General features: G+C 35.7%; 1 protein-coding gene and 1 long non-coding RNA gene across 3 annotated transcripts in view; one reads left to right on the top strand and one right to left on the bottom strand.

The window, feature by feature from the left end:
* The first annotated feature begins 3,025 nt into the window (after positions 1-3,025).
* The window catches only part of Mwh (multiple wing hairs), a 51,840-nt gene continuing 29,378 nt past the window's right edge, over positions 3,026-25,487 (top strand). Inside the window, exon 1 of one of the 2 annotated variants that reach the window (XM_072014512.1) lies at positions 3,026-5,407. In XM_072014512.1, the coding sequence (XP_071870613.1) occupies positions 5,205-5,407 (203 nt within the window). In that variant the 5' untranslated portion in view covers positions 3,026-5,204. Of the gene's footprint in view, positions 5,408-16,632; positions 16,867-25,487 lie in introns of those variants that run through there. The other variant, XM_072014513.1, reaches the window with a different exon arrangement.
* Positions 11,656-12,747, bottom strand: LOC139993114 (uncharacterized). The gene is made up of 3 exons (XR_011801294.1): positions 12,442-12,747; positions 12,067-12,132; positions 11,656-11,802 (listed from the first exon to the last, which is right to left on the bottom strand). It is a non-coding gene; the product is annotated as an uncharacterized lncRNA (long non-coding RNA).

Below are 25,487 nucleotides of genomic sequence, written 5' to 3'. Positions count from 1 at the left end.
TTGGTAAAGTTTAAAACAAATCTAAAGATGTACACGAAAGTTATAAGATACCTAGTATAAGTATATATATTTCATAGAGACTATAAAAGCATTTAAACAGTTAATATGCACTAATTTTTTATTAATACAATGTTAGCAGTAAATATCCTGTAATTTCTATATACATTTTCGTACTGGTTTCAAGTTTGATCAATGTAATTATGGCATTCGTTTCTCATTATAGCGTTAAGAAAACTTTAAAATGTTTTATATAACATATACTTATACCTATACTTATAAAATACTTATGAACGATAATGTACAAGTAGGCCATTTTACGTTTTCGATGTTAGGACTGCACGGTAAATTTCAGCCGAAAACCTGTTGGTCCCGCTACGAGATTTACACGGGTTATTAGTACTCGTCAAATAGAAAACTCGACCTACCGTCATGATAATCACTAACACCATGGATATTACTTTATATTTATATACATAGATTGTGTCGATCTTATAATCTTCGATTGCATAACACGGCCATGCAATTACCGTAAATTATTAGCTTCCCGAGAATCTTCGATGAAGGAACATCGCATGAATCCAAGTAGATTAGCGCGAAATTGAAGAATCAATTTTTGATCGAAGTCAAAATGGCATCAAGGTTGAGCATAAGGTTGAAAGCAAAATGGCATAATATTAAAAGATGAAGTTATTAAAATATTCAGCGATAAAGATGAAACACTTGTCGAGAAAGATTAAACGATATATTATCGCCCTTTCACGTTCGATATTATGAATCGGAAAGATTGATGGATCGTACTGGCTAATAAGTGACAGTCTCTGCAAACAATAATAAATCGCTTAGTGAAAATAACGTTTTTTCTTCGGGGTTTTCCTGCTTCGTTGATTAAAGGGGTCTTTCTCGCGTGTCTGTTACAGTGCAGACCCATTTTCAGTCGTGAAAACCACGCTTCTTGCCAATTCTATCCCGCACCGGTACTTGATTACCTTTCATTAGAAAATCACAGTAAAATCAACACGACCTGGGTACTAACGGATTTCATCTTCGGTGAAAACCAACAAACGCGGTAACATTCATTTTTTTCTTTTTTTTTTTTTTGTAAATTCACTTCGAGGATGGTAAGGATAATCTCTCGCATATTAAAACGAGCCGAATCTATCCGACTCACTCGCAGGATGCGAATTACGCAGCGAGGAAGTATCTATTTTGCGAGCCGTCTTATTAATGTTCCGAGGATGTTTCGCGATGAAGAAGACTCGTTTGGAATTTCACCTTTTACCTCGACGTTCCAGCGCAATTCAGACGATGCCTGTAAATCGAGAAAACCGCGATCGATGCCGGTTTCCTCTTCGAATAAACATTCTTCAACAAACCAACGAACAATTTACTTTCACCCTTAATCCAACCACCAGGTTTGAAATCAGTTTCCTATTACACGCCCATCGCGTTCCTTTTCCCCAATGAAAATTACAAACTCATGAACACTGAAAAAATCACACGGCAATTTACTCGATCGTTTATCTCGATCTTATCAGGCTTGTCGATCTTCAGTAAGATCCACAGAAATTTCTATCAGTTGCTTCTCATTTCTTCTATTAATGATCTAGCAGTGAAATAATGTGCAGAAATTGCGCAAACGCAATATTGTAGATACTTTACAGAAGCTCGTTACATCAATCAGAGATATGCAAAAAATTGCATGAATAAGTAAGAGCTAGAGGAACTTATCTATGAGTCTTCCAATTTCTTTAAACATGTAATTGCACAATTATAGTGGTAAGAGAAACAGTGACGAAAGGAATATTAAATAAATTCCTGGAATCCTCTGTCGTAGACAGATGTTAAAAAAACAAGATTCCATAACATACTGGCTTCAATCAGGTTTAACTTTCATACAACAAAAAATCCATTTTACATTCTGAAAGTAGGAAAAGTGATAGGGCAAACAATGTCCAGAGTTCAACTTGACGTAAGATTGCAAGTGATTCATATTTCCGTATCAAATCAAGTTTTAATGTAGAAGAAATACTAAAATGGGAAAGAATAATACAAGACATCCAAAGTTCACTTTGCCGTAGAACTACAAAAGATTAATAGATTTACCAATAGATCTATCAATTAATAATAGATTTATCAATGTCATTTCAATAACCTGCAAAGTTACATTCGTATCAAATTAAATTTCAATACAAAAGAATATATCTTATACGTTGGAAATAAAAAAATAAAAAATTCAGATCAAAGTAGAATCATAGTAGAACCACGAAAGCTTAATAGATTAACCAGTTTCGTTCCAATAATCTATGTTGACATAATTGTATCGAATTAAGCTTCGATACAGAAGAGTATACATTTCTCATATGTTAAAAGAATAAAACAAAGTATAAAGTTCAGATCTACGCAAAACTGCGGAAGATTAATAGATTCATCAATATCGTTTCAATAATTTACATCGACGTATTTGTAATCAATTAAACTTCAGTATAAAAAAGTACATATATCTTGTACCTAAAAAGAAAAAGTCGAAAGATGAAACTCAGTCGACCGTAAAGCCATAAAAAGTAGATAGATTAAAGAATTTCGTCCAAATAACCTACATTGCCATACGTACCTTCGTATCGAATTAAATTTCAGTATAAAAGACTGTAGACGTGTATATCTCATATATCAGAAAAAAAAGATATGTAGAACGAAATGTAAAGTTCAGATGTACGTAGAATCACGAAAGATTAATAAGTTAATTTCGTTTTAATGACCGAATAACTGTCGAAAGTAGAAAGAGCGGAACGAAATGTAAAGTTCAGATCGACGTACGACCATGAAGGGTTAACAGATCGAGGAAGCTGACCCAGTGAATCGATCCCTTGTTTACGCGTATTCTATGCGACCTACAGGGCACCGGTGCGACGTAGGTCGTGGCTTGACCCACACGCGGTTCGTGAATTCTCTTGGACGTCGGTGGCGACCGCGAGGCGGGATGTAGAGGAGCTTCGTTGGAGAGAGGCGATGCTCACACGTGCACCTCGGGGCATTCACGAGTTGGCAGTCGGCTGTTGAAACCCGCCCGGTGAATGCCTCTGTAGCCTCTCGTGCGAGGATTTTTACCGACCTTTCGATACATACCTATGGGGTTCGCGTACACGCGCCAATTTCCAACCTACGTCAGAAAATATATAATTAGCGAACGCCCGCCGCTTCGAGAAAGGAGGAACACGATTGAAAACCAAGTGTGTGGTAAACGTCGGCGGCAGTGACGCGTGACACAGACGTCGAAGAAAGTGAAATGTGATTCTCCAGTGGACAGGAAGTTATAAGACGGATTCGAGCATTGGACAAGTTTCATTCGATTTTAGAGCTAACGTTTTTTACGTTTAACACACACGCGAGTTCGAGAGAAATTCAGTACAATTAAAACGGCGACACGCATCGGCGAGGACCTCGTACGAGACCGTTCGAGCGATCGAAATGCGTAGATTATGGTTCAACTAGACGGTTTGTGACGACTCGTTGTATTGGTAAATATTACGATACAAATAGGATCGGAAGATATCGCCATATTTATACCATGAAGTTTGATTTATTATGAATCGGATTCATGTATAAAAAGAATGTCTGATCTATTTACTAAAGAGACAGAATCATTAGCGATCTCGGTCGTTTGAGAGAAAACAAGTCGAACAGTACTACGGATAACAGTTCTAAGAAAGAAAGAAAGAAAGGCGTAAGAAATCGATTGCCTTAAACGGAGGAAAAATGCTCCCTGCGTCGGAATGAGCTCGTAATGCAGCGTAATAACGGTTTCAACGATTTTTCGCGTGTCAGTGGATCACTAGGTTTTCTAGCCATACCGTCTGGCTGGGTTTTTGCAAAAGTTCACAGAGGTTCCGCTCGTCGCGTCATTCGTCATTCATCGATTAATCAATTCCTCTTTTAACACTTGGTGCGAACAGTGTTTACTTTCATCAGACAAATTGATTCGTCCAACTGTTCATTAGATTCTTATCGCTGTAAATCGGCATGGAACGATAAGACGTCTCGATTCGTTCCGCGTGGTACGTGTGCAATCGTGAATCGTTCGAAATTTCCATCGGGACGCCGTTATATCGATTTGAAAGAAATTTGCACGACGAAAGGTCTAATGTGCCACTGGATAAGATGAATGGCTGTGGACGTTCGCGACAGGACGCGTTTCGAAGGAACTCGTTCTTTTCCATCCGAGTGCGCCAACGGGGGCCGTACATGATGGCAGTACACGAGCAACAAGTATGGGAATCGTCGAGCCACCGGCTACTGTGACACTAATGACGTTAACGACACGAAGATAATATGTCGCGTGAATCGTAGCAAGGACGCGCGTACCGGTATCAGTAACGAGACTATAATTGTACCCGTAGAGCGAATTACTCTAATTAATGGAGTCGTAATTAAGCGAAAATTAAGTTTCAACCGAGAACGATCCGAGGGTGCACGTGCAAGTGCATCGATGACATTATGCAATCAAGGTGCTGTCCGTATATCACCCGATAGAAATGTACAAATAACGATACAGAAATCGCTTAAACGATCACGTGTTGAAGTCGTGGGGATAATTTATGGATTTGCATGTCAAGATATGTTAATAAAGTTACGAGGACGTGCTTTTAACGCTTCCGCCGATGGAGAAAGAAGGGTAGACGCACGCAGCTAATTTATAAATGCACCCTTCGAGGGGTCAGCCAAGCCTGTAATTACGCAAGTACGAACACACGCTGGTGGAGGCAAAGACAATGCAGGAGATAGCGTGATATCGGTGAGACATCGCGTGAGAAAAATTCCTCATTGTCCAAGGAATGTGGGCGTATCACGCAAGATATCTGATCGATAAGGAGAAAAATCTTGCGAGCAAAGAGGATTACAAAAAGCACTCTGTACGCAGTGCATATCGTTAATGTATCTCGTAGCGTTAAAACGAATTAAACTGAGAAAATAGAAGGGAATCTATGAAACTATAAAGGAATGAAATAAAATGAATAGAAGAAACTCTATAAAGGTATGAAATAAGAAGAAACTAGAAACAAGTGCTTTCTTACCTTACTTCGTATGATCGCAAATTGTGAAAGTTTATTTTTATCGAAATTTCAAACCTTCTTTGAGAATTGATTAAAGCAATAAAAAATCAAGATAAATAAAACATTACACGTCGAAAAATACTGACAACTGATAAAATGGGAAACGCAAGATCGCAGCCTTGCCAACGAAGCAAGTCGCTTTACCTATTCTACCTTATCCATAGAACGTGGAGTATAGTAACTGATCATCGAAAGGAACATGGTCGCTCCGATGATGCCGATCGAGAATCTGATTTATCATCGAGGTGTAGCGGATGCAACACGTGTGATTATGGACAAGACAGTCTTACTTTCGACAGGTAAGTCAGTTTTCTGTTATATCACGGATAATGAAGGAAAGTAAGGAACTGTATATAAATGCAAGGGAGGTATAATATAATATGTATAATATACATGCGATCATATCTTATAATTACAATATGAATATATACAATAATTGTTCAGTTTAACATAGAATTAAATGAAATGAAATGTTTAGTATTGCAAGATAAACTTCAAGAAATATAACGACAACTTTTTAAATTATTGAACATATTTTTACTCAAAAACAACTAGAAGATGAAAACCTATGTCGTCTTTACCCATACAGAAATCAATAAGACTGTTTAATAAATATCTAATAATAACAATAAATAATTTAACTACAATCGCGATCGCAGCCAATCAGCTCGTATTATTTGTTATATAATTAATAATTGTATCACGTACAGCAATGCGATTAGTAATTATATATGAAATAATGACGATTACCCGGATCTCACCACGTGGAGGTTGCTGCGAGTGGAGATCCTCCCTATCCACGATCCCATCCACCCATCCTTTTACGCAAAAACTGACTAATTTTGCATTAAAAAGTTTAAGAAAATTCTTCTTTTGATGTGCGTTTGCAAAACATTCAAACCTCTGATCGTCGTGCAAAAGGAACATCAAAAGAAACGTTTAAAAAACCGACGCGAACAGCTAAATCTGACAGTAAAAAATATAAAACTTAAATACTATTAATACTACTACTACTACTACTATTACTAAATAGTACTTTAATTATGCATGCATTTAACCCAAAACTAACTGCAAGCACTGAAAGCATTAAAAGCAACTTAAAAGCATTGAAAGCATCCTATTTGTTACTTTCAAGAAAACCTTTACTTAACTGATAATCTAATTTAATTTGCCTAATAAAAACCCAAAGCTCTCATGAGTTCTAACTACACAAACATCTTAATATAATAAAGGGGCTGGGAGAAGGGGTATTTTATGAAATGATACTTTCAAAACGTATCGTATATTTATAGCTTGAAATAATCTGTTACATCCTCTTCCCACTATTCCTGTAGACATTTCTAAAACAAACTTCAATTTAAATCGATTAAAATAAAATAAAAAATTTTGTATAAGCTCTACCTATGAGGGTCTAAAAGGGTCTTTATATGTAGAAACCTTCCTACCACCAACCTAGAGATCTCTTTAAACCCTACTCATCAGAAATCTAGAGGTCCTTTTATTTGTCCTAAGTATCAGAATTCTCAACAGTTTTTCTACGAGTCCTGACTAGAAAAATTTGGAAGCCTATTTATAGGGATCCCATCTAAAAGAAACCTATCTACACAAAAATTTAAATGTCATAAAGGGAAGGAACGAGAAGTTGTTTGGAGCATTGTGTGGGATACATGATATAATTGTTCTTCAGTCGATTTCACGATGAATCCTGAAACAGATACAAACCACAAAAAAGTTATTTCAATTTTATGAGATATATGTAATTAACTACCAATGATTAAACATTTCTTCATATTTGTTTCTTCTCTTTTAATACCTATTATTCCGTATTTGAGTCGTTTGTTCATATGTATCTCTCAATAGTGATTAAAATTCCATATATAATTTACACTTTCTACGAGTTAATAAATCTGGAACATACTTAATTATTGGATTAGTACTTTTAAAAAAGCAGCTGAAAGAAGGACACATTAGGCACAAGGAAATATCAAATCATCAAAACCTCAATTTGAACTTAAAAATTTGGATTTAAATTTGAATTAAAAAAATTGAACTTAGATGAAAGATGAAGTACTAAGATGAAAAAAACGCGATTAGAACCATATGATTTACTTCTAAATCATCAAATGACCTTTTATTTAACAAAGATAACAATAATTTTTTCACCAAACTAATAAATTCATATCAGTTGTTACAAAATAAGAATATAATAACGGACATTCACTGTTATTAATTTTAGAAAAATAAACTGGAAATTCTTACTTATATATGTCTTTTAAATAGATTAATAATGCAATAGTATACGGAAATGATATTCAAATATTTCACTACATCTATTTCACTTTATATGTAATAACATCGTTCAAGAATAATAGTATTCCTCTGCAAAAATATTCATTATTATTAAGCAAACATATCTTAGCAGTATTTTCAATCACAAACACTCTAGTAATAAAAGGAGCTGAAAAGGAAATGACTCTAAAAGCCAGAAGGGCCGTCAAAGTATCCACTCAATACAATCCCCGAAAATAAACCGTGAGTGGAATATTCATTCTATTCCGCAAACTTTAATTTACTATATGTAATTATGAAATAGAAAATTCTCAAAATCAAATCGCGATGAGTGCTTCATCATATTCGCAATATTAACTAATTCACTAAAGAAAAAGAAAGAAAAAGAAGAAGAAAAGAATATTTCCGTGTGAATTATTTGCGCAACACTAATATCTATTAATCTATGCACTCAGATTTAAATGTTCGCAACACTAATAACGGTCCAGCGTAGCCATATAAGAGGCTACTGGTGAAACTGCATCTGATGATGCAGGAGCAGGAACGTGCTTCCAGTGAAAGAAGATTGGGCATAATATAAGCGCAACGCTACTTTAAAAAACTTGATCATTTATCGACGCAACTCTAACTAGAAAATTAATTAAAACAATCGCGATGGAAGGTCGCAACATTAATTCTTAAAAAAAAAAAAAAAAATAAAACTAATATCCATATATGAAGAAAAAGCTAGTTCAAATATTATACTATGCTAGTACAAATTGCAATATTATAAAGTTAGTGAAATTTTAAATCTAATCTTAAATGAAGGAAAAATTTTAAAGGACACAAGAAAACTAATATGTATTACTCTCTTAGAAATTCTGGAAATTCATAATCAAAATTGCAAAAGAAAATCGCGATATCATAATTCGCAATTCTAAAGTAAACACGATTATCATTTTATCGCAACTCTAATTCAAACCGTAATCATTCTCTCGCTCCATTAATAAAAAAAAAAAAAATCGCGATTTGCCCAATGTAGTGGAAGGCAGAAATATCCCAGTGCAACCATTTAGGAGATTGCTGATGAACGATCACATTCGTACAACTCTTATAGCTGTATCGAGTGATTCAGGAACAGTCTTCGACAAATGCAGTCGAAGGATTTTGGGTATTTTGTAAACGCAACTCTACTTAACAAAACGCGATCATTCATTATCGCAACGCTAAAAGGAAAAATAATTGGAAATCGCGATGGAATATTATCGCAACGCTAACTCTTAAAGTGAATTCAGTGAAAATTATTATTTACTATATGAAAAATTACTTCAAATATTCCGATTAATTAAATTAAAATTAATTAAAAACTAATATTTTTATAATCTAATTTTAAACAATAGAAAGCAGGATAAATTCTGATACGTATAATTCTCTAAAAAGTTCCAAAAGTTCATAATAAAAATTGCAAAAGACAATCGCGATATTGTAATTCGCAACTCTAAAACAAACACGATTATCATTTTATCGCAACTCTAATTCAAACCGTAATCATTCTATCGCGACACTAATAAGAAGCCACGTTATTATTTCGCAACTCTAATTCAACCCGAAATTAATCTCTCGCGACACTAGTAAGAGAAACCGCGATTTACCCAATGTGATGATGGTCCGACATATACATCGGTCAAAAAAGAAAAAAAAAGAGCTACTAATACTACTACTACAAATACTAAAAGCGAGCATAGTGACAAAGTAGTAACGAGAATGACTTTCCATGCTCTGGATGACCCAGAGGATGGAGAGCCATTGATAGTTGCCCTCTTGAACGGCAGTTTGCCGGGCCTCTTCGGCTCATAGCCTCTTCTTTCTTCGGGCGCGATGCCCGCTGAAACTTAAATCTAAGCTCGAGTCTTTCTAATCGCAAAATAAAAAATAACTTATAAAGGTAAAATAAAAAGATAAATCGCGGATGCTATTCCCAGTGCACATGGACGACCAACGATCATAGCGACCGCTGTCCGTTCGCATGTGCAAGCTCGAGCAATAAACGTTCGTTTCGGAACCCACTCGCGACCACGACCGCGATATTCGAAAAATCGATAGGCAAGGCACAAGACAAATGGTATGCTCCATTCGTGATGCCAGCTTCACCGGCAATTTTTCAAATCAAATTTCCTGAAACAGGTTGGACACGCGAAAACGCACCTACCCGACGAAAGACTGTGCCAACCTGCCCGGCCCTACCTACTTATAGTTAACATTCATACCAGAAAATATGCTACCTATCCTACCCGGAAACCTCTATTTAAAACTGAAAAAAATGGCAAAACAAGCACACCAACACATTCACTCCACGGTTCTCACACATAACTCGGGCGCAAAGGCCTATACTAGAGAGACGTCCCGGGACGCCTCCGACACCCGAGTTTCGCATACAACTTTCACACTCTAATGTACGTACCATTTTCCTGAAATCGACTGACGATGGCTAACGACCATTGCGTAAAAATATTCTGTATATTTCAACTTTAATTATCCAAATATATTTAAATTTCAATTTTAATTAAATATCCATAATCGTATATAATCATGTATATGTATATCATATAAAGAAATAATTTGACTAGAACAGATCATCGTATTTTAATCAATGTAATTATCATTGCAGTTTAATAAAATACCGAGATTGGTAATATCACTATTCGTAATCCACTATACCTATTTATTAACATTGCTATTTCCAATTGGTAATTGGTAATTGGATTCATATTTATAAATCCATAACTATTTCAAAATTATAATGAATAGCAACAACGACGCAATTCCACAGCCTAACCACATACACACACAGTGGAAAATACGTCGTGCACGATACGCTAACGCAACGTCAGTCGCTGAAAAAATTCTTAAGCTTATAGACTACTCATCATGCCCATTGCCTTCCTCCCACCCAAGAAGCACCTGGGCCCGTGAATGAGATTCTGACAAGGAACATGGAAGGGGTTAAACCTGAAAATCCTATGCTAAAAATATGATTAGCCTATCTGTTATATTTTCTGTCTAACGGGCTAATATTCTTTGATTTTGTAATATAATTTCATTTCAAATTTTAATAATTCTAAATTGTATTTTACTTTATTATTTTGATGAACAATTAAACTTGTTAAAATTAAGGAAATTAATGAAGAATACAGATATTTATTAAATATAAATTAAAATTCAATGCAAGTAATATTTATATCAATGAATAACAGTGGACTCTAAATGAACTCTATTACTCGAAATATCCTCAGGCGATATTTTTATCAAAACATCTTTGAAAACACAAAGAAACGTTCGAAATTTGTTTTGATTCTGATATCAGCCTGCCGCGAAGTGTTTTCTTGCACGTGAAATTTGATAATATCCGTCATAACGGACAGTCAAAGTTATACTTTAACATATACTTTCGTATTTCATATTCCGAATTTTACTGAAATTATACTGTGTATACCCAAATAATAAAACTGCTCCGTACCATCGTAAAGTAAAAGATTAAAATAAATATCATTTATAGTCTTTAGCAGCATTATAATAACTTTAATCATAATTGAATTTCCATATTAACGAAGTCTGAGGGTATCAGACTTCTTCACTACAAAATACTTTGATTTTATAAATAATTATAATGAATATATTGTGAAATTTTCAATCATATGCATATATATACTAATTATATCTCATAACATAATATATTATTATATTATTATCAACATTATATTACTTATGCAAAATACTTTATATTGCAATATGTAAATATCATACTTATATATATATTATATATATTATCATCAACATTCAAAAACGCGGTGTGCAAGAAAACCTATCCTGAACTAATAAATAAAATATAGACAAAAAATGTTACTACTCACGGGTATAAATACCCGCGGTCACTATGCTCGTCAAAAATTCTACGTATACAACCAATCACCCGTGTCGATTCGGACCTTTCATCCTTCGACGTGATTGAGTGACCGGAGGAACACAAATGCATGCGACTCACGGTTAGATGTGAAGAATATTGCCTTCGATGTTGTTCTGATCCAAGGGAGTTCGTCATCAAGCTATCATCAAATTGGAATTGTCGAATTCAATGGACGAAAACTGTAACAAAACATAGAATATTTTAATTTACTCGTAATGACGGTGTTAATTACTTTAAAAGTTTGAAATGATAAAAGACTAATTTCTTCTAAATAAACATTTTTTCTAATAATATTCAATAATATTCAATTCAAACTTTATTTTTTAATTAATAATAATTATCATGAAATATAAGAAATCGGCTTAAATAAAGTACAAAATAGATAGTTACTTACATTTTTGGCTTTTGAAATACCACTAGGTATTTTCCAGGGAACAGGAAGAAGGGGAAGAAGTGGCATACCTTTAACAAAATATGAATTATTATAATTTATTTCAAGAAATACAGCGAAGGTTGATCAAAAAATTTAACATAATAAAATATGAAATTCTATGAAGACTTAACTTTAATAGCAAAAGAAATTAAAATTCTAATAAACTATAATTAGAATAAAAATAAAAATTCTAATATAAAAATTTAAAACCAGATTTTAGTTTTTAATTAATAACAATTACAGCGAAATACAAGGAATTAAATTAATAAAATACAATGTGCAAAGATTCTTACATGTATAAATTTAAAACACCGCTACATCCTTCCCAAAGATGAAAAAAGATGGAAGTTATGAAAAACCTGTAACAAAACATGTTAAATATTATAAGTTGTTCTTGAAAACGTACTTGTGATTGTTAGAAAACTTAAAACAATGAAAAATAAAACTCTATTTTAACGTGAAATTTTAATAATAAAAAGATTTGAAATTCTAACAAAGTTTAATTACTATATAAAAAGTGGAACTTTAACACAATAATAACAGACTTAGAAATTGAGTCTCTACCAATTTCTGAACGATATCAAACATTTTTATTGTGTATTTCAATAGCAAAAGTTTAAGATTTTAGTTCGATAAATAAATTAAAATGCAGTGTGCGAAAAACTTACATTCTTGAGCTCCAGGAAAGGCTTTATCCTCTTGCGAGACCTGCGACTCTATTACCGAAAACGAATGTATAATAAAAAAAAAAAAGAGTAATAGACTATTGACGCGTCTGTTTAAGTCAAATGACAATCGACGAACTCACTGATTCTAATTTCGCGTCTGATTATTATAATTAAATTAAATGAAAGTTAGTATGCTCTAAGTCAATATTAAATGTGATTTAACGCAGCAAGCACTGACTCTACTAACCGCATTGCGCGCGGTCACAAAAATATTCTGAAAGAAAAACTTTATAAGAGGTAGGGGATAGGGAAAAGAAAATTTCTTCTTTTTTCTGTCGAGTGTTTGTTTACGAAAATACTGCTTGTCTAGAACTACGAATTAATTATTATTTATTTACAATAGATAGAATCATATATCATATCAAGAGGACGAAAATATAAATATAAATATCATACCAAGAATACGAAAGAAAATATATCGTTAGTTTATTTAAAATATTTTTCAAAGCATTTTTTATTATTGTCAAATATGTATATATATGTCAATATTTCATAATACGATTAATTTGTGAAAATTACCCGCCAAATTGAATGTTCGCCATTACAGCTTCAAATACTTTATGCATTACGTGACTTCCTTCTAATGAAACATGGCGCACTTTTTCTGACCGTTAAACAAAGCTGCGCAATACAAAAAAAAATGCGATGCGCAGAACCTGTTCAAACTTGTCTACGATAGCGTACTTTCTCGAATGTAACAGAAGTTATTGAAAATGATGAAATTAATAGACAATATTATATTACAAACAATTTTCGAATAATGAAACAAAATAAAAAAGCTATTTGAATTTCTTACTCAAATAAAACAGAATCGAGAAAATCTATGTCAAATTTATGTTAAATAATCTTTTCAATTTCTTTAGAAAATAATTTAATATATTCGAAAGAAAAAAATAATTTCCTTAATCTTGCATTTTTCATCTTGGTATTCTTAATAAACCGTAAATTTAGAATTTGTTATATTAGATATTAATTAAGTTAATATCACAAAATATTTATAATAAATGGAGTTAATCACATAGTGAATAAATATCATCAATTACCTAACTAATAAAGGGAAACAAACATATAAATACGTTTGCCTTCCTTAAAATAAATGAAATATTACCTCATTTCGGCGAAAAGGTCTCGAAAAAATCTCTAATACTTTCAAGCTTCCCTCGGAATCAAATAATTGCAATCTGTGCAAAAAAAGAACAAAATATTAATACAAATATATAAAAAGAGCAAATTATTTGAAAATGAAACTATTATCAAGGTCAAATTGTCTTTAAAAAAACTCATTAGGCGAGCAACCCGCAAATGGAGCAACCAAAAAAACGATAAAAGAGAAGAAGATAACTAAATAATAGATTATAATGAAGTATTAAAGAAAAACGTACAATTAAGTGAAAATAACGATAGCGTGAATTTGAAGGTAAAGAAATGTTTATAAAAGTACCAAAGATATTTGTCGCAAAGTGATATGAATAAATGTACGTCTAATCTCTCTGATTGTCCATGCTTAACTGACTCCCGAATCGCGATTTATCCTGCGAATTTCGGCTGGCAAGGAGTAGGGGAGGGGAGAGGTCGCTAGTTAGACGCGTATGCACGAATAGAATTCGTCAAATTCCTGAAAAACCTATGCTCAAGGGTATGTTTTCAACAATAAACATATTATGTCTCAAAAGAAAAAAGAATAAAATAATATATTAGATTGAACATTGAGATGCACGTAGAAACTATAGAAAGTAAACACAAATGATCTAGTATCTTTTCGACGAACATAAATGAATCTGAGAAACTGATTAATAGATAGAAAACTGTAAAAAGATAATTTTTAATTCAAAATAAAATAATATCTGGGCCGAAGGAATTGTGATTAACTTATATCTTGTACATACATATGTATACAGAAGAGCCTACATACACATATTTATTATTCCCTTATTGATATTTCATTCGTATGAAAATTTTTTATTAATTATATGTTACTCATACATTATTATGAATCATTAATGCTATTGTTAATCTGACAATTATAATCAATTATTCGTATAGATGTTGTAAGTGCTAAATGTTTTAAGTCTCTTTCATATGTTATTCGTGTGACAATTTTCATCAACTACGTGTATGTTATTTATACCTGCTGTTATTATTCATAAATGTTTTAAGACATTGAAAATTCTTTTATCATCACCTTTTATTATTTTCGATCAACATAGAACAAAATAAAATATGATTCTAATGTGAAGTAAGGTTATAATATTGGCAAGTAAGATTAAAATAAAATCCTACTAACCTTTTTAGAAATTTTTATTGTATACATAATACAAAACATTTTGAAATCTCACTAGCACTGTAACGAGATACGACTATCGCAATTAATAATCAGTGATTGGTAAAATTTGAAACAGATCTGATAACGTATATAAAAATTACAAGATATTTATTGAAAACACTACACTTCGCAAAAATCATCACGTGTTTAAACAATTAATTATTCAGTATATTAATGAACTATGATATACACACACCAATTATGAGATTATCTTTGGCACTAATTTTACACTTAAAACTAGTGTTTACGTTGTGTACTATTTTTTCACTAAGTATACGTTTTGCAGTAAATGTCTTGTATATTTTCAAGTTTATTCCAGGTTTTCACCTGGATCACGATTGTCGTGTCTCATTACAGTGCCAACGAATTTTCAAGAAGTTTCATACAACGAATATAATATATTCTATATTCATACAAAAATTCCTATAGTAAGTTCGAATACTTTCGTGTACCATTGTATCTCGTTAGTCACAGTTCGATGTACGAAAAAAAAAAAAAAAAAACAAGAGGGAAAGCAAAAACAAAAGAGGAAAAGGAAAAAGAAGATAAGAAAAGAATTATTAGGGATATGAAAGAAATATAATGACAGGAAGAGGAGAGGAATAATGAATTCAACAGGTATAAAAAGGAAAAGAAAGATGAAAGGAGACAAAATGAGGAAAGAGATGAAACAGAGACAAAAGAAAGGGCAAGTAAATTACATACACATAATTATATCATTAATCATAATTAATAATTAATCATAAATTACAGTTACACATAAATTAATATATACAGTTTGATATGCAAAGTTTCGTGTCGTATGTCACATGTTTTGCTGAACTTCCTTACCATCTAAGTGTCAGTCCCAACGTTACCGATTCAAGAATAGATAAGATTGCAATATTTAGAGTGGGTAGAATTAAAACTAGATTGTAGTATAACATTACAAACAAGATATAGAACAAGATACCTTATATGTAATCGTAAGCAAAATCTAGAGTTCCGTACTTCTATAATACTTATTCACTGCACTTAAGTACAGTACATATTTTGTCTGTAATGCCACTTCATTTATAATACAGTGATGGACATCTTAACATTCGTCGACTTATTCGCACGACTATAATTGATATTTGAATATTATAGTAGCGTCTTTTTCGTCGATCAAAATTACGTATTTCTCACCTACGTATCTCTGTTCCCGCCAAATCAAAGTCGCGGTAACATCCGCCATCTTGTGGTCATATTCAGTATTAAACTAATGCATTCGCTAATTCGAAGATCAAGTTAAAAATTCCTTTCTTTCGGACGTTCATCTGATTATTCAGAAATTCCTACTTCGTCATCGTGTTCTAGCGTTTAATATGCTGTAAGTACAACAATAATACACAATAAAGGTATAAAGCTATTTCAAAAGATGTTCTTTCAATTCGATATCAATAATAGCTCGATATTCATACTTTTTCAAATTTTACGATCGCCATCTTTTTATATTCGCAAGTAAACATCACAGAATGAGAATAAATGTGATCGAAAACGACGTTAAAAATCAGTTTGATACAGCAGTAAGTTCTTGTTCGCGAATTCAGTCTCTGAGATAACATGCAATAACCATTGCAATCGTTTTACGTCCGTGACGAAGATTACCTATTCTAAAACCTAGATCTACCATTCAGTGTCCGTTTCGTGCTTATTTTACACGCATATATGGTAAGAAAACGACTGAATATCGACCACATACTCTTTACGTTTGTCCTTTCTGCCCCTCTACGTGACGCATCACAGGATAAACTGAAACCTGGCTTACATTACGAACAGGTGGAGGCGCCGGTGTCAGTAAACCTCCGGTCGTCTTAAAGAGCGGATCGCGTCAACGAATGTCTCTTCCCTCACGAGACCCCGGTGAACGAAAGTCGTGCCAGTTGCATTCGATTTCAACAATGAAAATTAATTTTCATCTGCATCGTGCTAGTTCGTGAATAAATTTTATTTCACGTGCGCTTCGAACCATGCATCGGGAAGGTTGAACGTGGATCACGTGTGACTCATAGGAAATTCAGGTAACCTCTTTGCATTCTGCATTTTGTATTTTTATCGAATCCGATTCTGTACGATAATCGAAAGGTAGATTATCGTGGAAATTTTGGAAATTGAACGTGGTGAAATATCTGTGAGGACAGGTTTGTTTAGAAACTTTGATTAAAAAATTAGATGTTACGTTTGATACATAGTACCGATAAGACATGTTATCCAAGATGTCTTGATGCACGCGAACATAGGACGTTAATGTCCTTTATTTTTCGACCATTTCCCGAAGATGACGACGACAGGATCTCGTTTGAACTTCCTCGCTTCGTCCCTTTAAGGAAACGCCGGTTCTGGATCTCTCCGACTCTGACGATCCTTCTAATGTATTTTGGACCGTGAAAAAAACCTTAACGAGTCGTGCAATTTCATTCACACACGGTCGACTGTAAAAAGGAAACACGCAAACCACTACGAATCAGGCAACTAGTCTTTACACACATACGCACACCTGCCGCTAATAAACCAGCGCACGAGAACGCGTCTATGTTCACCGTGAAAAAGACCGATGATCGTTAGTTTTGTGCCAATTACGGCAATTATAAAATACCGCGTCTTTTTTCTTAATGCAAAATCACTCGGCACGTTTTCTCGCGAATGATTACACCGACGTTATTATATTCTGCTCTTTGTTGCATACACAATCATGGAACATGCTGGAATACTATTGTTCTCCTGAATGAAAACCCTTGCACGGCGGAACGAGTCTATTCGAAAAACAAGCCGTGGAATCGGGACTATTATTCTTTCACCATCTATTCGCGATGAATAATAATTATGAAACGTGTCCGTGGGACAATGGAAACTTGGGCAAATCGACGAAAGAGAATTACGAGTCTCGAGGCGAGGCCTTAAACGCGGCTAAATTCCTGGCTCTGATTCAATTAACGCTGTCGCGGTATCTTTGTGGCGATTACTTTCTTTGTTAACCGTGGATCGGTGCCTAATAACTCAGGGTACGGCTGTTACATAACCGCGTGGGTGTGCACACGCAGAAGTCGTGCGAACCACTAACGCGAACTCGAGTAATTATTTAGGCAGGGAGAAATTAATGATACGGGAGTAGTCAGGCATAATAAATTAGGCGTTTCTTACGTGATCGTTCTCCTGCTTGCGGCACAAGGCGGAGAACATTCACCTCTCAATGTTCACCAATCAATCACGTCACGGTGAAAGAATCGTGTCATGGACATTTCATGTACGAATCGATCCTCCTAATAGATATCTTATCTGAACGAAAACAAATTGTCTAGACGGAAAAGAAGAAACAGATATTCGTGTTTCACTAGCAGCATTATGAGATTCTGTAACTTTGATATAGCTAGTAGCAACCTGGAAATGATCAGGATACACGTGTACGGTTCAACATCCTTTTCCACGTGGAATAAAGTGACCGATAATGAGAACGACTGCCATTCCGGGTTTAAGTAAATCAGCCGCTCGATGTCCATCCTGGATACATAACGGTGCTTGGATTTCGTGCCCATAGATTCTCCGTTTCAACGTAATGATTTTATTGGCCGGCATACGCACCAATTTACGTAAATACGCACCGACCACTTTTTCTCCTCCGTGCTCGTGCAGCTGTAGTTTCACGGACCACGAGGAGGACTCCTTTGACGGTCACTCGTTAAACGTAACTTGTAACTTGGTACCAATTTACGATGTACGGAGCGATTTAATGCCCTCGGATACTAATAAACAGATTCTACCACCAACATACGTTATACCGAGCTAATCATAAAACGTACAGTTTCCATCAAGCCACGTCTTTCGTGTAGCAGAACGATCGATAAAAGAGGGAAGCTTGTAAAATGGAGCAAATAGAATTTAAATCCCGGAAAAGGGTTGAAACTAGAAACTCGTTCGATCGGTCCTATCCTATATTTATTTAACATGTGTTAATACGTAGATCAGGTCGGGGTTGCAAACTGTTACACTGTTGCTAATGAATGAATGTTAATCGTCCCCTTTGTAATTACAGATACAGGAACGGAAGATAGCTATCATACGGATTAAACGATCGTAGAAAGTGGTAACGAGAGTATCTTATTTACGGAGAGACGTATCACATCTCTAATTGCTATCTTCTTTATCCGACAGAGAGAAATTGAAATATGAATATTAAAATTCATGGTATACATTCCTTCAAGTATTATTAGAGATTGAAAGTACAAATCGCTTCAACACGCTGATCGTACGAATACACTTTTCACGATACTCGATGCTAATAAGTAAAAGATAAACGAGTAATGAATATTTTGGAAACGTCGGATTGTTTCCATGAGAACTTCCGCTACACCGTATGTTAGCACCGTATGTTACCAGTGTAATATTAATGGAGATAGGCTGAAGAAACACGATTCTTTTACCACATCGGAGAGAATAAGTTGCTCGTTAATTCCTACGGACGTTAGCCAAAGCAAAACGTAAAGAAATACAGCGATGCTCTTCCAATTTTAATGAGAACGATAAGACAAGTTCAAAACACGTTTTACTTTTAATTGCATGCAGTCGCATTGATTAAATTTCTGGTATACGAACGGTTGCACACACACGCACGTATATCTGGGGAATCGCGCTTAGAAAAAAGTACGAGCGCGCTGATTCAGATCGGAGGTGATAGGACAAATACGAACTTTAATCAAAGCGACTAAACAAGTTCCACTAAAAGCACTTGTAAAAAAAACCAAGAGAAAGAAACCACTCTATTAAAATACTACTCTACGCACAACGCAATCGAGATCTAGGAATGTAAATTACTCGAGTCGAGTTAATGAACACGCATCAATTATATTTATAATAATCCGGATATGAAATAACGGGTGTAACGATGATAAATTTCTGTATATGATTTCGAGGCAAGATTACAATCAGTTTTCTGGGGTACTTGAACTTTACGCATTCGCACGGCCATTAAATTGTCGGTTATACTAATTAAATGTTTAATAAATGTAAGGGAATTTTTAATTTTTATCGAACTTTCTAAAATGTACTCATTTGTATTATCAAACACTTGCATCCTCATCAGATGCGGTTGCATAAATTTCCGTTTTTCAAGCATGTCTCTTTAAATTGATAGTTTCCTCGCATTCCGCGTTGGAAAGTAGTTCAGGGACATCTCGGCGCTAGCAAGCGTATTTCAGCTTGTTTAATTCTCGGCGTTTAACTATCCGAAACGGTATCATTCGACGAGCCCGATCACTTTCCCGTAACATCAAGAAATTACTGATTAAATTGTTAGAAACTAATATGATACGTGCGCACGCGATGATACGCCAAACAAATGCGACTGTCGTTCATCCTTGGGAGATTGCCCGAGCAGTAAGACTAAAAATTAAAATATATAGACCGTGACGATTGGAGAAGCCGGCCGGCACGCGACAATTTCTTTCTCTATTCTTTGCCACGGCGGCCGCGTAAAAGTTTCACCATGGTGCTCTTCTTCGAGGAAAGTTAATAAGAAAGTTCCTTCTCGTTAATTGCCGCGACAAAACGCGTTCGCCTCGGCTCTTAAATGCGGTTGTGCCATTCGAATGGTATGTCTCACTTCGTGTCTCCTGCCGTTAACACGATGAATGATCGACCGGCTAAAATGACTAAAATCGTAAATCGATCTGTCCGAGGATGATTGAAAATGGTAATCGGTAACGTTTTTCCAGGCGTAATCAGTTGACGTGATAAATGGTGAGATATTTATTATCGTGAAAGTGCCTCTCATTGATCCAACATGGTACATTTCTTTTTCCTCTTCCTCTTCTTCCTGTTCATGTACGTCGTCTTATTCTCTTTTCTTCTTCCGTTGCTAGTAGCAGCGTAGCAGGTACTGGCGTATCTGCAACAAGTTCCCAGATGATCTAAACGTTGAAAATATAGAAGATACGGTAACCATAAATTAGTCGATTGACTGAAAGAAATGTGAGAAACGCGGCGATTTACGCGTAAACTTACTTGCTACGAGCATAATACAACGATACCACTATTATCGTCGTCATCGCCGTAATCATTATCGTGATTATCATCCGTTAATTACCGGCGTCCAATTACCTGCCACATCTTTACATTTTTTTTCTCTCACCCAGGGACGCTTATTTTCGATTCCGTTCACCGTTACCGTTTCAAGCTAGAGCAGCCTCAGATCCATTATTAAACATACGCGAACCATTTATTTCCGTGTTTCCACCCACACTGCGATATATCACCGAGAAACAGGGACAGTCGGATTAATTAGATGAAAGTCGCGAATAAAACCGACTTTCCATCGCGACGTCTGTCCGTCAACTGGAAACATTTAATTAACCGGAATTATTTTAACGACTCTTAATTGTCTTCTATGCAGATCCGCGATGTTTAACCGACGTGCGTCCGCTCGAGTGATTCATTAACTACATCGGTGAAGCATTTTCTTCGTTGATGGATTAAGTAGTCTCTTATACATACTACTCTATCCAAGTAATTCTAGTCACGTTCCTCAAGAGGAAAGAAAATATCGAACGAGCCTGTCACGGTTCTAAACGATTCTTCGAGCTTCCCTTTTCAGTTTTTCCACGCGAAACAATGTCGATAGACGTGAAAATGGAGCGTGTAATCGTTATGAATGTTAGAAAGAGCAGCGTCCTAAATGTGTACGTTGTTGCTGGTTGAGCGAATAATCAAAGTATCTGGTTTTTGCTGCATCAATGTAAAATGTAAGCGGATCGACGCCATGGACCACGGTAGAGGTTCTCCGTTTTTACGAGACGTTATTTATCCAGCGGCTTCCGGAAGCATTTGAGCGGATTCTCAAGGCGAAAGAAACGGACGATGATCGGTTTGCTGTAACAGAGCAAACGGTCTGCGAACGGTCCATTAAATCGTCCCGCGAACGATCGGAAACCGGCAACGAGGTAATGATCCGTTCACGCTAGCTAGTTGCTACTGTACCAACGATTCATTGTAAAAGCTGTTACGCTACAATGACAACCAGATTAGTTTCGTTTATCATTCGCTTACGCTTTAGATTCGGCACTTTTTAGTAATGAAAAATTATACTTTGCCATATTTTGTCAGAGATCGATCGATGTCCGATCAATCTTCCAACGACTTTTTCTCCTGCGATTCAAAGTATGAAATACTCTGAGATTCTGATGGCTCAAGCTTCGGATAGTTATCTTTCCTCTGACAACTATTTCTTCCACTGCATCTTCCGAGAGCAGTATCTTCTCTATAATGAAATACCTATAAATCACGCTAGGCTACCTTTTCACGCGATCACGGTGCGTATATGTCGTTTCCTAGTGGTCCATGTAAACACGTCACGTAGTTAAGAGCACGTGTAGCAATGCCGTGGCCCTCGTCCTGCATGGGAAATGAGGCTGGCGTGCCTGAATTTCAGCCGATCGAACGTGAATTTCTGCGAGCGCGCACGACTTCCTCTCGCGCATTCCATGCCCGTTACACACGGCGACTCGGCATTCCAACCACGGAGTTCCTAAAGCCTCGTTCACAGTGTGCATAGGTTGGCCAAGCCGTGCACAGTCGATGTAGCCGTGACTTCGCGTTCCTTTGTCTGTTGGCCAGAACAAAGACACACTCGCGCCGGCGGAAGTGTCGATTTTGTACGCGAAATCGTTTCCCCTTGTCCCAGGGAAACGTTCTCACGACCCGCCGCGATTCGTTACGCCACGACAAATGCAGTCATTTGATGTTCTCCAGTCTTATTGTCAGACTTGGAAACTAGCCAAGAAAATAGCTACGTATTAGAGTTTTAATGTCTGAGGCAAACGAACGATAAAATGTTGTTGAGATTTTGTATGACACTGAAGGAATATCGTGATTTGGCGGGTTTAATATATTTCTAATAGTATGTGTGCATCGCGTCGTTAGGAATATAAAGCGCAGGATAAAGCGGCATTGAGAGGAGTAACGTGAAATTATTATGATCTTCGACAGCGACACTCTATCTCAATGTTACGTAATGAGTTAGAAATCGTTTTTTCGAATATTAAGTGAACAGATATTTTTCAGTGGGATAGTGGGCGTGTTAAAATCAGTGATTTTCTCTATACATTTGCCTCTAACTGATAGAAAATTAGAATGTAGAAGTTATGAAATGTTCTCAGTTAAGACCATTCCATGTTTCAAGTATACGTAAGAAAAGATATATCATATTTACTTACGAATCAATGATACTGTTCTTTATTTCAAGGGACGGGTTTTTTTAACGAAACTTCAAACCTCGAAAATTAATTACCAACGTGACCTCCTATTTATCAACATCGTTCCGCGTAAAAACAACGAAAATATATCAAAAGGCATCATACCTAATCGTTATATCCATCTATGATGTCTGTCACGCAGAGTCAAGGACTTCTTTAAAATTTTCAACGAACTTCCCGCCTCACGTTTTCTCTCAGATTTCTTCCGTGCAAGCAAGTATAATCGCGCAAGAAGCGCGGCCGTGGACAGGTCGCCGCGGGAACAAACGTTCGCCGCGGCAAAACGCGAGGAATCGAAGCACGTAACGGTGCAACAGCGATACGAAACCCGGGGAACGTTTTATAAGGTGCTGTAAATTAGATTTCTCTTGGTTCCGAGTGTCAAACGTCACTTTAGGTTCGTACTGTTCTTATTTGTTCTTCTCTTTTTCGATCCTCTTCCGTTCGCCAGACGACACAGTGGTGCACGTGTGCCCGTGTAAAGGATACAGTTATGCGTTTCACGGCGAGAGGGGAAGATGGGACCTCGGCAGACGGAGGATCCGTTTTATAACTAGAGATTCATAACGGCACACGACCTCACAATGGACACTAGCTGCCAGGCAACGACACGACGGGCCCAATGGCTCAGTCCGATCGAGCGATGTCTCTCGCCAACCACCACTTACTTACCGAACCGTTCTACTAACGTCGTGGAAACACTGACACGCCAAGGGATTCAGCTGTTCTTTTTTCATTTTTTCCTTCGATCGTAATGACATTTTCTAGACAGGAGATTTTGCATTAATCTTTTCAATACGAGCTACGTATCGCTGCATATTGTTAAAAACCAATCAACAAGGAGCCAATGTGGTATCAACGGTTTTGGATAGCATAGGATTGAGTTACTTTTTCCATTCTTTTTCTTATTGGAAATGATATCTTTTACTCTAAAGTTTTTGTATTAATCAAGCATGATAGAAGTGAATGTTGCATGGAAGATTTTATATGCCTAGGGATTGAACTATTTTATTCGTCTTTTCTTACTAAAAATTATATATCTTTTACGCTGAGGGTTTTCGTTTAATCTCCTCAATATGAGTTGCCTTTAATGCTACGTATTAAAGACCGAATAAGAATCAACGTCGAAATGGTTTTCGTCTTTTCTAACGTTTCAACTAGACTGCCAAGCTTTGTATAAAATCGAAAGCATCGGCGGATAGACGCGGATAGGCGAACACGCGTGTGCGTATCTAAACCTGGTAGCGGGAAACGTGTATTTCAGACCGGTTTCTTGGAAATCGACGCAAAATATACATAAGGATGTTCAATGGATATTGAAAGAATTTTGCGTCGATATACCGTGTTTGAGAATTATTTGGACAATAAAAGGAACTAATAAGAGTTAAAATAATTATGAAAACAGCGTGTGTGCATTAAATATACACACGCGTCATTATTCAGCTAATTGCATAACTGGTTGAGATAACCGGATAATAATAATTAATGGCATCGATAATAATTATTAATGATAATACATACGCATATCTAGTATATTATATATTTGAACAGACGCTACAGAAAGTATTTGTACAACGTTGTAAATATTTATTATAGCGTTTACATACTAATTAATTAGATCAAAGTATATTAAATTTAGTAATACTTCCATATGATTACAGACATTTGATCCTATAAAGATAAAATGTAGAGTCTCGTAGAAAACGGTTCGTTAGAAAATAAGAGTATTCGCAAATAATATTTGTAATCGCTGTATGTAACGATTGCTAGAAAAATTCCATTATCGATCACAGAAATGAACGAAAACACCTTATGTAAACACTTAGTAGAAGATTCTACTGGATAGAAATAACACGAGGAGCAGTGCCATTTTCTTCACGTTCACCGACATCGGTAAAAACATCGCGTCGTTGAAATAGAATTTAATTGACGTTAATGAATGATACGCGATACGAAAAAGATATGAAACGTTACACATATACAGGAGGAACGTGGAGATTTCACTTAGGAGCCTAGTCTCGTATTTATTAGTTCCTTCTTAAGGCGAGGAATCGCGAGGACAACGACGAACGCGTTGCGCACTGCTGGTTCGTCACAAAAGTAAAACGACCACTTCCCCTTTCGGAGCTGCAAGTTGTCTTGCAAATCGTCCCGGCGTAAAACGAAGCGTCGGCTCGTCGTTTCACCGCGGGGAAAAAATAATTATCCATGTGGTCGATATCTTTTTGTGGAAAACAGATACGGCCTTCCGTTAGAAACTGCCATGAAACGCGATCGGAGACACACGACAGGGTAGAAAGCACTAGTTTCACGCATCTTAATGGGTTAATAACGATAATCCCCCTATTGGACCATCCTCCTTGATCGACGATATCTTCGGAAAAAAAAGAAAAAAGGAA

This window comes from Bombus fervidus, chromosome 12 (assembly GCF_041682495.2).
Source record: "Bombus fervidus isolate BK054 chromosome 12, iyBomFerv1, whole genome shotgun sequence".
In the NCBI taxonomy this organism is placed as follows: domain Eukaryota; kingdom Metazoa; phylum Arthropoda; class Insecta; order Hymenoptera; family Apidae; genus Bombus; species Bombus fervidus.
The sequence above is the reverse complement of the archived record's forward strand: the minus strand, read 5'-3'. Positions and strand labels throughout refer to the sequence as shown.